The 14,500-nt window shown below is 37.9% G+C and overlaps 1 protein-coding gene across 2 annotated transcripts; it reads left to right on the top strand.

The window, feature by feature from the left end:
• Nucleotides 1-7,010: 7,010 nt before the first annotated feature.
• Nucleotides 7,011-14,245, top strand: CMBL (carboxymethylenebutenolidase homolog). 2 transcript variants are annotated; one of them, XM_040065319.2, is made up of 7 exons: nt 7,058-7,184; nt 8,804-8,847; nt 9,175-9,397; nt 10,159-10,266; nt 11,353-11,495; nt 12,664-12,755; nt 13,747-14,245. In XM_040065319.2, the coding sequence occupies exons 3-7, from the start codon at nt 9,183-9,185 to the stop codon at nt 13,924-13,926; spliced, it is 738 nt and encodes a 245-aa protein (XP_039921253.1). In that variant the 5' UTR covers nt 7,058-7,184; nt 8,804-8,847; nt 9,175-9,182; the 3' UTR covers nt 13,927-14,245. The 2 variants fall into 2 exon arrangements, with proteins under 2 accessions (XP_039921243.1, XP_039921253.1); XM_040065309.2 differs by lacking the exon at nt 8,804-8,847 and having other exon boundaries at nt 7,011-7,184.
• Nucleotides 14,246-14,500: the final 255 nt, after the last annotated feature.

The following is a 14,500-nucleotide window of genomic DNA, read 5'->3' as shown; positions in this document are numbered from 1 at the left end:
GTACTGAGTGGCCTCTTACTACACTTCCCTTTTGCCAGTCACCAAATGAATAAAACGCTTCTCCCCTTCTTCCCACGCAGTTTCCCTTCACTCGGCCTCCGTCCACGGTTTTGGGTTTTTTCTAGCTCATAAGTTACCTCACCATGTGCTTTGTAGTAAACAACTATTTTACGTGGTTGTCTTGGTTTACATGGAACCTATCCACGACGGATTTATGTTAAATGCTATATGTGGCATGCAAAATGTAAAATTTTTGTAATCATGACATAGTTTTATCGTCTGTTGTTTTACTGTGTATAGTTTCAAATTATGTACTCAATCCCAGGTAAAATATGGGTAAGAGTATTAATATTTTCCAGATTTGTACCACAGGATGAATTTTGTGGTTTAGTCATTATGAAAAGCCTTTATAAGTATATTTAAATATTTTCTAATGCTCATAGGTATTTCTGTGGAATAGATAACAATGTTATTTAACAACATTACTTTCTCAGGAAAGAACGTATCAAAATCATGTCTGGATAGAAATCTTCTGTGCAATGAAGAGCCAAAAAAAATCTCAGTGTGCGATTAATTCATTCAGTTTTGATTTTTCTGTCTGTGTGTGCATAGCCAGCTGCTCAGAATTTTTTCAGGAGGAGAAGTTTAGAAGATTTCTGATGAGTGGTCCGAAGTTGAGGATTGGCTGAAAAGTTGAGATGGCAGAAAAAATCACAAGTAAAATGGCAGGCAGCTGGATATCACATTGCCTGCTGCTGTCAGAAACTGCTTTTTCCCCACTTTCTTTTTGTTTGGTTCCTTTTGTTTGGTTTGGGGTTTCTTTTGTTTTTGTTTTGTTTGAGGTTGGATGCAGCTATTTTAGCTACACTAGCAAAAGTGGCCTTTTGAAATGACTTTGTAGAAGTGCATGGAATCAATGATTTTGCCTTGAAGAGAACTCAAGGAGAAATCTTTTAACAGTAGCTTGGTGAAGAATTTTTGTCATCTGCTGTTGACAAAAGTTGCTTCCTACGCTTCAAAAAGCCCGGTTTAAAAGTTCTCAGTGACTCAAATCGTGAGAAACCATAATCCTGATCCGGTGTCTCACTGAATCTAACAGACTGATGCTTTAAGGTGTTGCATGGAAAGAAGAAAGGAGTTATTGATTGTTCCAGAGAACTTTCCCAGCATGGTGTAACTGCCCCCAGGGAGGTGCTGGCTGCATCATCAGGCAGAGTCAGGGCCAGTGGCTCCCTAGGGAACGTGGTGCTGGGAGCCAGGAGGAGTATCAATACATCTTCCCCTCCTGTGCGCAACACTGCCCACACATTTATCAGCCAAGACCTGACACCAGCAAGCTTGGCTGCCTTAATAACAGAGAGGGAAGCCGCTGGCAAGACAACACTGAGAAGGGGTCAGACTAATTAGAGGCCAAACTAATTAACTTTCCTGGGAAAGCAAATATCTTGGATTATTGGGAGTAGTTGCATCGAATGTTGCTGAGCTTGGGTATTTGGTGAGAAGGTTACAGGAGACATAACCAAATCATTTCCAGAGTGCTCCTGTCTCAGAGGGGTCAGTTGTCTTGGAAACTTTTTAGCTTGGAATCTGCTGCAATGGGAAGGCAGGGTTGGGTGCTGCTTGGCATTTCTTGCAGGCAATTCACACGTTTCAAGTGTCAGCTCCAGTCAGCAGAGAATTTCTTGGCACTTAATTTGCTTGTTGTGTGTGTTCGTGTGTTGGCAGATAACGTTGTGTTTGCGAGGGTGGTTTATTAGGGAATTTCACTGGGGCCCAGGGGGGAGAGGAACTGGGGCTGGGAACAGCCTGGAGGTGATGTAAAAGCCCCAAGTGCCACCCCGCTCCCACCAATACCTTCTCTGTACGGTTTCTGCATGGTGACACATGCTTCAGGGGTAAACGGGTATTTTCAGAACACAGCATCTCGGCAAGATGTATTTCAGGCTACCTTGTAAACTCTGTAAACATCTACCACGTTCGTTACATTGACTTCCCTGCAACAAATATCCCAGAATACAATTTACAGTTATTGTCAGCATTTTTGCTGGCTAATAAGTAGTATTTTCTGTAGAGGTTTTTACTATTTTTCTGTCAAAATTTACAGAGCAAAAATTTGTCCGGCTTCTCACAGAATGTTAAGTTATTTTAACTCTTAGGTAGGTGTGTAATCAATATCCATCCTTTTCCAATCCATCCTTTTAGGTTTTCTTTAATGTAGTTATGTTGTCTTTTTTTAAAATTAATCCCATTGATACTTTTATTTTTCTCTTTTTGATGATGTCAGATTATCAGCCTCTCACATTTACCTGGAATAATTAATTATTTAAAGTATGCAAAAGAAAATATAGTAGCAGCATAATCTGGTGAATGTCCCAGGCATCTCTATATTTTCAAATAATGGTTTTAGTGCTTGATTTGTATTTTCTTACAAGTTCCAGAGAAGCTGATGCTGTCCTGAAACACCTAAGGGAGCAGTGAGGTGCAAAGAAATGAGGGGATCATGGTTCTTTGAGTGGGTGTTGTTGATGCAGGTCACCTGATGATCACACACTTGGAATTAAAGGCCGGTACATCTCTCTCTGGTAGGTAAATCCAAGAATGTCCTACAAGCAGGTACACATGCATAAGCGTATTGCATAGCCTAAACACTTGATGTAGCATAATTTTTTTCAAATGAGGCTATCACCTGATGAAGAGAGATATTTTTAGCAGAGTTGGAAGGATACTTTGCAAAGAAGACGGTGGTGAGGATATTCCTTCCTAGTTTTGGAACGGGTCATAGCAGCCATGTCCTCATTTTGGATCTGGACACACATACATGTTGTCCTTGGGTCACTTTCCCAATTTAGCTTCCTTTTTCCTGTTTACTACTGCTCTGTGTACTGCAGAGCCAGAACTTCACCCAGGAGCAGAGAATGTTATTTTTGTTGTAGCTGCTCTGTAAAATTAAACTGCAGGCATTTTAACACCAGCTTTCCTTTTGCGCTCTTGCTCAAGAAGCTGGGATAGCTGAGCTGCGCTTTCCTGATGTTCTCAGAATGTACATTTTGGACTGCTTACTAAAGCATTGTTTTCCCCAGTCAGTTTGAAAGAACTCAAGCTTGTACACACAGAATATATCTTTGAAGTGTTAATTCAGATATTCCATCTACATTAAGAAACTGGCTTAATTAGAGTTTTAATCTAGAAACATATCCTTTGAGGAGCCATGATACCAGTAGCTTCCAAGTAAAGCTAGTATGTATAGCTTCATATTTTGTGAGATATGAAAATTTCTCACTGCAGAAGCAGAATTCTCTGTTTGAGTCTGGATTTCAATTCAATGTCAATTCAAGATTTTGTTTTCATGTTTTCTAGGACTAATCACAGATTCTGATGATATATCCAATATCATGAACCCTAAATTTTTAATTTTTGCTGAAAAAGGTGACTTCATTTCCCTTCATCAAATATTCTAATAACCTCCATCATCTTTGATTTCTGCATGTTTAATTTCCATCCTAAATTGTGAGTTAAATCTCAGCCTCCTAACAGTGCTTGAAGATCAAAAAACAAGTGGAAAAATGGAACTAGACATAGAAGGGCTACTGTAACCTAGGCAAAGAGTGAAATCTATACATATATTTTTAAAATATCTTTCTTTTGTAAAAGTATGGGTACTAACCCAAGTAAAAAAGTTTTATCAAAATTCCACTGCTGTTTTGGGGTAAACTACTCAGAGACCTATCCTTTGCTGTATGACACTTTTTCTATTGGTCCTAGGAACCCATAAACCACGTAAGATGTGATGAATTGCATCCATATATGTCTGTCAGAGGCTTTTTGTTCAGCTACAGTGTATGTGACACTGTCATATATTTCACATATAGGAAATACCTTTGTTATGTCCATTTCTTTGCAATTGGGAGGCCTCCTTTTAACAAATTTTCTAGAATCTTACTGCAAAAGTGGATGTCACGCTTTAAAATGCTTTGAAATATTCTCCTGTTCCTTGAGATTTGTATTCACGTTTGAAGTTAGACTAATGGTAAATTAATCTGTGTATTATGACCCTTGGTCCCCTATGTTCCATTTAAATCACAAGCCCAAATTTTAGGAACACAAACACATTGTTTGGTGCAGCTCATCTAGAGAAATGAGCTTTTTTTTGACTGTAGCCTGGTGGCAGATCTGTGCTTAGCAGGTGATGTAAGGGAGCATATCTTGTTTCAAAATTCGTGGCTAAGGGGATTCTACTCTCTTGGATTACCTGTGGCTATGTGAAACACTATAGATCCCTAAACTGATCAGGTTAGGAATTGAAGTGTGCAATGCAGTGTGCAGACAGGAAATTTGATTGTGAGGCTTACAACCACGGCTGCTGCCTGAAGAAGAAATCTCACGTGTCAAAAACAATCCGAGTTTTTGTATGATGTATCTTGTTCCTTAGTTTTTCTGTCAGTGATATGACAAAATTCTCCATGTTGTATCAGCTCAAGACTGCATCCCCCTCAGCAGCCATCCTCCATTTGTGGCCAGTAGTAGGGAATATCCCCCCTTGCTAAATATCCTGGCAACCTGTGCTTCGGGGGATTTCTGAGCTAGAAATTTCTAATGCCACTCCTGCAACTGTGTCAAATGGCCCCTGGTGGACCAAGAGTCCGTGGATTTGCCAGAACCTTTTGGAACTTGCTTGAATTGCTGAGCTCTAGCACGCCTTGTGACAATGACTTCCACGGTTTAATTATGCTTCATAATTAAAGAGGGAGAAAGGCTCATGATCATTAGTTTAAACTCAGCTGCCTCATATCTTCATCAGGTGCTGGTACTTCTAAAGCTGTAAGAAAACCAAACATGAGTGTGTGTCCCTTTTCACCTTTTCAGTGCTACAGATAAAGACTGTATGTCATTTAAATGGGGAGAAAATGTAATTTAGGGAATTCTTAATTTTACTAATGACAGTCTCTTGAATTAAATATACTGTCAGAGAAATATTTGTTGTGGTGTCTCGCATGTAAAGATAGTCAACAGTACTAATGACCTCTATTTCTCTCAATGGGATTGTACAGGTTTTCTTCTTTTACATGCTGCTAATGGCCCTCCATCTTTCCACGGGGAGGTCTTCAGAGAATTCTGACCTGAAACTGCTGATTAACTGTTGATTTCCATGTGACACCACCCTTATGTAATAATATAATCCCTCTGTTTCCTGGGTGATACAGCTGTCATAACACATATTTTCCAGCAGAAGAATGCAGAAGTCTGGAAGTGTATTGTGCCTTAATTACCCCAGTGTCAAACCTGGAGAACTCCACATTAATGGTGTTCCATTAGCGTTAGAAGGTTAGTTAATATGGGAGAGGGCGATCGGGACATCTATTTAGAGAACAGCAGTCATTCATAAATTCTGGAACGGCATGTGAACTGTAACACTGACACTGTGACTAAGCAAAAAGGAAAAAGAAAAACAAACAGATACGGAGTATTTTCATGAAATGAAAGGGTAGGTAGCAACTGAGCCGTACTATCATACTTGTTTTATAAATGTGTATTTTATATATGTGTGTATTATGTATATATGTGTGTGTATTTTATATAAATATATATATACACACACATACACACATTATATATATTATTATAGTTACTAAAAATACAGCCAAATCTTCATGGTCAAAGCGTGAGTCCCTGAATAAGAGCTGGAAATGTGAGATCTGAAAGAAGCACGTGTTTACGGTGTGAAGAGCAGCCAAATGTGCATATGGAGATCATGGATGCATTGAATTAAATTTTGACTTCTAAGTGAAAAACCAGCATGGATTGCCCATCAAGGAACATGAAACAACAGGAAATCAAATTAAAAGCAGTTTAGTTTCCAAAGTTTAATGTTAAGATTAAGGTAAAGGGGAATAGTCTTACATATAAAGAATTATTTTCAGGACCACATGAGTAAGAAAGTCAAAATGTGGTTAAACAACTCTAGTGGAGTGAAGGTTCTGCAAGTATTGCTGCCATTTTTGTTTTCTAGGAATGATGAAAAGTCACAATTGTTCTCTCATTTATTTGACTGCTGTTCTCTAAAGCTGATATGGAGCACCTCATGTCCTTGTGTGCTACAATTTGCAGCACACAAGTGGGAAAAGCCAAAATCCTAAAACAAAAAGGTCTGGGTTTTGAGCCTTATGACTTTGCTCTGGAATTCTTGGATACGCTTCTCTTCATTTGTTTAGCTTTATTTTAGAGATTGCAGACAAAGAGCACTATCCAAGTTACTTAGAATATGAGCAAACAGCTCATATATATGAGGACTAAACTGTAAGACAGAAGTGTGGTAGACTAGCGTGCATTTAGTCTATTTTATAGATGCACCTCTGAGGAAACAGGGAATTTTTGATTGCTAATATATTTAGCTAAAGGTCTTTAAAAAATAAACCGAATAATCACATAAAAAGAAAATCAGGAGAATGGGAAGATCAGCCAGAGACTAAAAATGAAGAAGAAAAAAAAATGCATAAAATATGCTGTGATAGGATAAAAATGTCTGCATTTTAAACACTTATTTTATAGCATGGAGGTACTGCAATCTAGAAAGCCATGACTTTCTTACATGCTACTTATTTTCATTCCGAAGAGAAAATATTTTTCCTGTAGTGTATAAGCTTTGTCTAGAACAGAGCTTTGAAATGACGTCTCAACTACCTCGCCCAGATGATTTCAAATACGCCTTTTACCCATGGATGGACGACCTAAGGAATTAACTGTGCCAATGCAGTGATTAAAAGTGATGTGACCACAACCTTTAAAAGCAAAGAAACACCCTTAAAAAAAAAAAAAAAAAAAAAAAAATCAATTTTTTCTTTTTTTTTCTAGATGGATTGTTCAGCTAAATCAACATGTTTTCGAACCTGAAAGAAAAAGCCCTCCGGGGGTGAATGCTCGGAACTCAGCTAGAGCCGCTCCTCACGGCAGCACCCTCCGCCTACGGCGCAGCGAAATGAACAGCTTTAAAAAGCGCGGCCTTCGTCACTGCAGCACAGAGATAAAGGCAGGGCCTTATGTAACTCTCTTTGAAAGGAACCTGATCCCTGCGCTCACCCCTCCCGTGTTGTGTTGGCGCTTTGCTCGGGGATCCAATCCAGCCGCAGCCGTCCAGGCTGAGCTCCCGCATCCTGCTTCTACTGCCCCGCACACTCGCAGCGCTGCAGGTATGTGTAGGTTCCTCCGGCTTTTCTTAAACCCATGGCTTTTTTTTTTTTTTTCCCCCAAGAAACGTAGAACAAATGCTTGCGAGGCGTGACTCAGCATGTTCGGGAGACCTTTTTTTTTTTTTTTTTTTTTTTTTTTTTTTTTTTTTTTTTTTTTTTTTTTTTTTTTTTTTTTTTCCCCAGGCAGAATGCAAGCTGATTTAAATGCAATTGGGGATTACTTTCTTCCCCCTTTATTTATTTATATATTTATTTATATATTTATTTAGAATATTTATTTAGATTATTTATTTATCTATTTATTTATTTATTTATTTATTATTTTTATTTCTTCTGAAAGTGATGGTGCCACACAGCGATACCTTTGTATTTTTACTGGCTGTAGGTTCAAGTATCTGAAAATTAATTCTTGTTTGGTCTTGCGAGAAATTCTCAAGTGCTTGCGGGTGGAAATGGTGGTACCTCAAGGCTGTGGGTTTTCAGATCCTCCTAAAATAATAGCTTTGGTAAATGTAAGGGAAATTAATTTTTGAGTAGTGTTTCAATAGCATTTTAGAAATGGAAAGAAATGCTGTTTGTACGTATTATAGCAGATGCAGAAACACAGAAGCATCTGAACTGATCTGCAAAAATGAAATCTGGTATCTGCAATCCAACCCCAGTGATACCGCTTGGGACGTTCTGAATTTTAGTCTGCAAATCCAGAATATATTGGCCACTAGAATTCTGTCCAATTTTTCTGCCTGCCAAGATGTTTGTTGGCTTTCCTAAAGCTGTCCCTTTGCTGCCACAAATCTTTAAGTCCTACTTGTCCAGGGACAGTTCAGTAATCTGCTTTTTCCTATTTTCTCTGTTTTTTGACACAGTCAAGCTTGAAGATCCTTGCTTCTTTACTAGCAAAGTTTCTATGGTAATACACATGATTTATCTGTAGAGAGCTTGGGCAAAGCTTTATCTAAATCCTTTCCATGTTCTTGAATCATTTGTAGATGCTCTGTGAATATTCAAAGGAGTTATTCGGGTCTGTTCACTCAATTGCTTAACCTAAGCTTGATGGAAGAAAATCATTAACTTTAGTCTAAGGAGCTACATAGAGGAGTGTTTGATTCTGCTGGTACTTTTTGACCTTTGTTTATTTTCATTTAAGCAATAGTTTGAAAAAATTAACCATAGCCTACTCTTATCTTCTTGACAAAGGATTCGTCTCAGCTTTAAGATTTTGATTTTTTTATGTTTAGGGTTTTTGTTGTTGTTTTGTTTTGGTGGTGGTTTTTTTCTTTTCTTTTTCTGTCTTGGAGTTTCAACGCATTCTTTTTATAATATCAAGGAAATACAGTTTTATACTCTGACTTGTGCTGGTACATTTTTCTTGGTATCTTTCTTAAGTAGCCTTCTTCAAAAGTCTTCAACACCTAAGGCTAAAGCTGTTTATAAAAAGGGTTTATTGACACTGAAAATTTCAGTTATGTAATATTTTAAGTCCCTGGATGAAAATATAATGCTTAGTGTATGTGTAATTATATCTTTCTACACAGTAGCTGTTGTTTTATTCTTTCAAAATGCTGTCTCTTGTGCTAAGCCTTTGCTGTTTACTAAAGAAAGGTACGCATTCCTGACAGGAAATACGCATGATGAAGAGTGGAAGGACTGGATTCATCGCTATGTAAATAGTTTGTGATGGTTGCTTTGCCGCTTGCTCATACCTTTATTTTTATTGCACTACTCACTGCAGGCCATGGAAATCCTAGCATGCACCCGGTCCCCGCTGAAGACTTCATAACATAAGAAACTCTAACAAGGACCTTATTTACGTTAAATAACACAATGGGCTTGTTGACTAACGCTTCATTTTAGACCAAACAGTAATGAGCATGTTCATCCTATTACTGTAGTGATTGAAAAATTCAATAGCCAATGATACCGCTGTCTTCTGACGTCTTGCAGCGTGGCATGCTTTGGTATTCGCTACTGAATCTTTTTTGTTCTCCAGTATCAGCCATGGCCAATGAATCGAGGCCCTGCCCGTGTGATATTGGAGACAGGTTTGACTATGGAGGCCGGGGGCAGGAGGTACAAGTTGGGCACATCAAGGCCTACGTCTGCAAACCTTCTGCCAGCACCGACAAAGCCGTGATTGTGATTCACGACATATTTGGATGGCAGCTCCCAAACACCAGATACATTGCTGATATGCTAACAACTAACGGATACACGTAAGAAACACTACTGTTTTCCAAATGTCTTTTTAATAAGAAAGCTTGCTCAACCATTTCCCTTTTTCATATGAACAACATAAACACAAATGATTTCACATTCTTTCTGGTAAAAGACTGAAAGGAGTCAAAAAAACCAAAAGAGTAGTCTTACCATAATGAGTAAGTAGGTAAGCACAGAAGAAGAGAGGGGGAACAGAAACTTTTCTTATTCTGCATCTTTCATCCTCCATGAGCCTGAAGCAGCCTGCTTCCTCCCCTCCTCTGTGCAACTTGGCTGTTAAGGTAAAAATTCCAAAGAAGCTGAACTTCTTTCTATGAAGGGAAAGTACTAGCTTGCACCAAAGAGAGAAACAGATTCTCAAATATGTGAAAAGCTTACTGAGTATCCCCTTTCCTGCATTATTAGGTTAGTATTCCTTCTAGGCTAAACATATGTACCGTGTAAATGGTAGTTTCTTTGGTTTGGTTTTGGATTTCTTTTTTAAGTTTGGTAGGAAGCTGCCAAGGATTTTCAGTTACAGTTAATTATTTATCAAATTAAGTAATGAATTTTAACAGGGCAAAATGTAACTGGAAATTATACTAAGTCTTCTTATTAAATGTAGAAAATTATTGAGGGTTGCTGTTATAGTGCTTTGGTGTGGGTTAAGTACTGTGTATTCAGCAAAATGAATTTGTTGTGTAGCACATATGGTTTTCCCTTTAATCCTTTTCCAGTATGATTTCATGGACATAAAATATTTTCATTTTTCTTGCAGAGCCATCTGCCCAGATTTTTTTGTGGGACAAGAAGCTTGGAAGCCTTCTAATGACTGGGCATCTTTCAATGACTGGGTGAAAACACGAGATGCCGGCAAAATAGACAAGTACAGCCACTGTTCCTAGTCCACAGAGGGGACATCCGTATTTCATAGGAATTTTTGCCTCAGTAAAAATGCAAAATTAGATCCTAAATTATTAGCGGGTCAAATATAGCTGGGAGTCCACAAACAGAAATTTCACGCAGCTCATGGGACAAGCTCACGGTTATGTGAGTGGTGTTTTAGGGATAAAAGTAGACATTTGAAGAATAGAAGTGCCCAGTGTTTGTCTGTACAGAAAGTAGAAGAAAAGTGAATAACTCAGAAGAAAAGAACCAGCAAAGGCTAGAAAATGCAGCTCACTCTGTCCACTTCAATCCCTCATGAAGGCACAAATTCCATGGATTTTAGATAGGGTGCAAATGCAAACACTATGTAACAAAGGAACATTTCTTCTGCTCCCCATCAGATCACAGCTAGGTCAAAGCATTCTGCATTCCTACTTTTCTGTATTTTTTTCATTTTTATCTGACACATGGCTTGATTGCATAAAGTAACTATTGATTTAGAAAAAACACTTTGAAATTTGCTTCCACAATTTTATAAAATATTTGTCATCCTTGTGAGAGATGCTTTGCATATTAGTCACTTTTGTGACAAACAGGACGCCCTTGACTGGCTGTGTGTTTCAAACTTTTATTTGTGTTAACCTATATGAAAACTACTGCTGTTTGTGAAATTAATTGGACTGCTGTTCATAAAATCACTTCATGTCCTATTAACAATGATCTAGGAAGACTGATTTTCTCCTTTGTCTTTTCTCCTGGAGTTTGTCCTGTATTTTAGAAATGTATAATAGTAAAGTAGTGTTGTGGGTTGACCCCAGCCAGCAGCCAACAACCTGGACTACTACTCACTCGCTCCCAGGAGAGAAACAGGGGAGGGAATAAGGGTAACAAAGCAAGAAAACTCATGGGTTGAGATAAAGACAAATTGGTAAGTGAGGGAAAGAGAAAAAACCAGGAGTGATGCAAAGACAGTCACTGTGTCCCAGAAGCAGACTGATGCCCACCCAGTGTCTGAGCAGCAGCCACCAAGGAGGCCAGAGAAGCAGGGCTAGAGCCTTAATTCACTTTCATTTGCATGTCTCAGAGAAGTTGATGTCGTCCTCAAGTATCTAAAGGACCAATGTGGTGCAAAGAAGATTGGTGTCATTGGGTTTTGCTGGGGTGGAGCAGCAGTGCAACATCTGATGCTGAAAAATCCGCATTTAAAGACCGGAGTGTCCCTCTATGGTAAGCCTGAAATACCTGCTGCATTCTGAGCAGAATACTAGTGCAGGAAGCAATTCTGTAGGGCTATTGCTGTAACAAAATTCAGTGTGACATCTAGTGGAACAAGGTGATTTTATTATAAATAATCTATATGTGATTTGGTTTTGCACACTCACATTTTTACACTTAAGTGTACCCAGCAAGATCTAGGTATTTAGAGAGTGGCATGACCAGGATGACATCTGTGCACATAGTGCCAAATGCCATGGCCTCACTGTGGCTGAGGTTCCTCTTGGCTGGCAGTGATAAAAGGGTTTCTAGGCACATCTTTTACATCTTTTAGACAGTGGTTCCTCTTTACTAATAGGAGCCATTTTTAACTCTCTGTTTTAACCCTGTACTCTCACACATTACTCAATGCATTTATGCTGCCTTTGATATTTTTCTTATTAACCTCTGAACTTCTGCAGAACCCAGACCAGCTTATATTAATGAGAGGTGAAAGCAAATTGAAAGTATTTTTCTAGAAAGATTATTTGGATTATTTTGCTGCACTGATATGCTGATCAGTTGAGTCAATTCAACTGTGTTACTTGCTAATATTTTACTTTTTTGTTGTAATAATCTCAGGAATCAAAAGAGTAGCCAGGGTGGCAAGTGGTTAGTTCTACTGTAACTTTTGTTCAAATATATTTGAATAGTCAAAATTAGAATGTCAGTTTCTTATGGAATCATATCAGTGTAAATATACGTACACTGAAGTCATAACCATGTATGTGGAATGATTGAATATTTACAATTATCTCAAAAATGGTCTTCCCAAGCCAGAGGTGAGCAGTTCCAAAGTCCATCTCACAGATCCCTGTCTTTGACAGTGGTCAGAAGCAGTTGCTCAAAGCAACCCACAAAAATGGGGCAAATGTAACAATTCTTCCCTGTTTTGTTTTTTTTTTTTTTCCCCACAGAACTGATCTCTGGTTTCTTTTTCACACAACTGATGTTATCTCTAATGACACTGCAAATATTCCGCAACAAAAGGGACTTTTAAGCAAAGTGTGTTAAATTCCATTACAAACTGATCAGCTGTAACTGATGAAAATGTCTTGATTTTGTATATGTATAGATTTTGTAGTGTTTTAGCTACATTGGGTAGCATAACTTATTGTATGTATGTTTTCTTCTTCCTTAGGAGTGATCAGCCGTTTTGAGGACAAACACAGTTTGCTGCATCCTACCTTCTTCATTTTTGGTGAGAAGGATGACATTATTCCATTGGAGCAGGTGAGTTTCCCATCACAGATATTTGCCTTTTGAATGTTTTTCATGCTCATTTTGTAATTTGATTTTTAACGAACACAAAGTAAAAACTAATTTGCACTTTTCTTTCTCTTTCACTAACTCTTACAGTACTTCTGCACAAATTTATGTTGTTTATTCCCAAATCAATAAGTTTTACCATGACATTAAAAATATTTTCTGTCCTGTTTGACAATTCAGATGATTTTCACAAGTTCCTAGGAAAAGAGCAAGAATCCAAAGAAAGCCTGACAAGTTTAAGATAGGAAGCCCTTTTTAGTGATACCAGTGGTCCATGAAATCTGCCTGTTCAATGGGATCACTTGTTGCAGGAGAATTAAAAAGATCCTGTGGCTATTCTTTTCCTTTTTCCGCTGTCCTGCAGATATTCTCCTGCCACTCTGTCAGCAGCCTTTCTCTGGAGTCTGAGTGGAGAATGATTGGAGAAAGATAATTATCTGCCCAGGGTTTCAAAAGGAAATACATTTTTATTTAGTGATGTTGGCTTTAACTTTCCTAGCAAAAATTCCAGTCACTTTGAACTGCTGATTTTGTCTCTGCTCCTCCTCCATCAACTTCAAATTAATTCAAACTCTTGCCCCATTTTCTTTTATGTGAGGTCTATCATCAGCAACTCATACAGTGTTCACTACATGATAACCTTCTCATGATGCTGAGCAGTAGGTTTTTTACCTTACATTATTAATAGTAGTCCTTTTTTTTTAAAAAAAAAAATTATTTTACATTTTATACAGTCACATGCTGGGATTTTACTGGGGGGAAAAAAGCCCAGTTAAATAAAGCAAGTGCAGTAACAGACATGCATTTAGGTATAACATTAGTGGAAGAGAAAACAGTGGCAAAGATAAATTATGTCTGTCTTTCAGAAAAGTAAAAAATCAGGACAGTTTTGGGACTGTAAATATAAAACATATTAACTTTGTACTCAGCCAACATAAAATGTTCTGTGTTACAGGTCACCTTACTGGAGCAGAAGCTTAAACAAAACTGTAAAGTTGATTATGAAGTTAAAATTTACCCTGGACAGACGCATGGGTTTGTGCATCGCAAAAGAGAAGATATCAATCCTCAAGATAAACCTTATATTGAGGAAGGAAGAAAGGATATGATCAACTGGCTGAATAAATATCTTTAGATTAAATTGATGCCAATAAACAAAATCTGTTGTTGTAGGAAATCAGAAAATAGTATGGACTATATTGCTTAAAAGGTTCTTACAACCTTAAAATATTTTGTAAAACTCTTCTGCAATAACACTACTTATTTGCACTTACCTTCTAAGTAGGGGCTTAGAAAGGGCTTTTCAAATGCTGAAAGTTACAAATGTAAAGGTTTTTAACACTGGTCTTGCATATCTTAAAACCATTAGAATTTCATGTGGCATATTTTCTGGCATCTGAAAGTTTAAGTTTTTATATCAATGTCAACATGATTAAAAATCATTGAAACTCTGACCACGCTTGAGAAATTCTCTCCTTAAAGCTGTGTTTAGTGTTATTTAGCTGTGAGATTTTCACCTCCAAGACTTTTAGTGTTTAGGTAAATATAGTTCTGGGTTGGAAAGCTGGGAGATTTCCTTGGAAATGGAACATCCTATTCAGAATTCATTAAAAGAGAGCTAGAAAAGGGAAGGGGAAAGACAATGGAAAGGAATGTATGTGAACAGAAAGGGAGCCGCAAAAGGTTGGGAACCATGACTGAAGTGATTA

The sequence above is a fragment of the Hirundo rustica genome, chromosome 1 (assembly GCF_015227805.2).
Source record: "Hirundo rustica isolate bHirRus1 chromosome 1, bHirRus1.pri.v3, whole genome shotgun sequence".
NCBI lineage: Eukaryota > Metazoa > Chordata > Aves > Passeriformes > Hirundinidae > Hirundo > Hirundo rustica.
The sequence above is the reverse complement of the archived record's forward strand: the minus strand, read 5'-3'. Positions and strand labels throughout refer to the sequence as shown.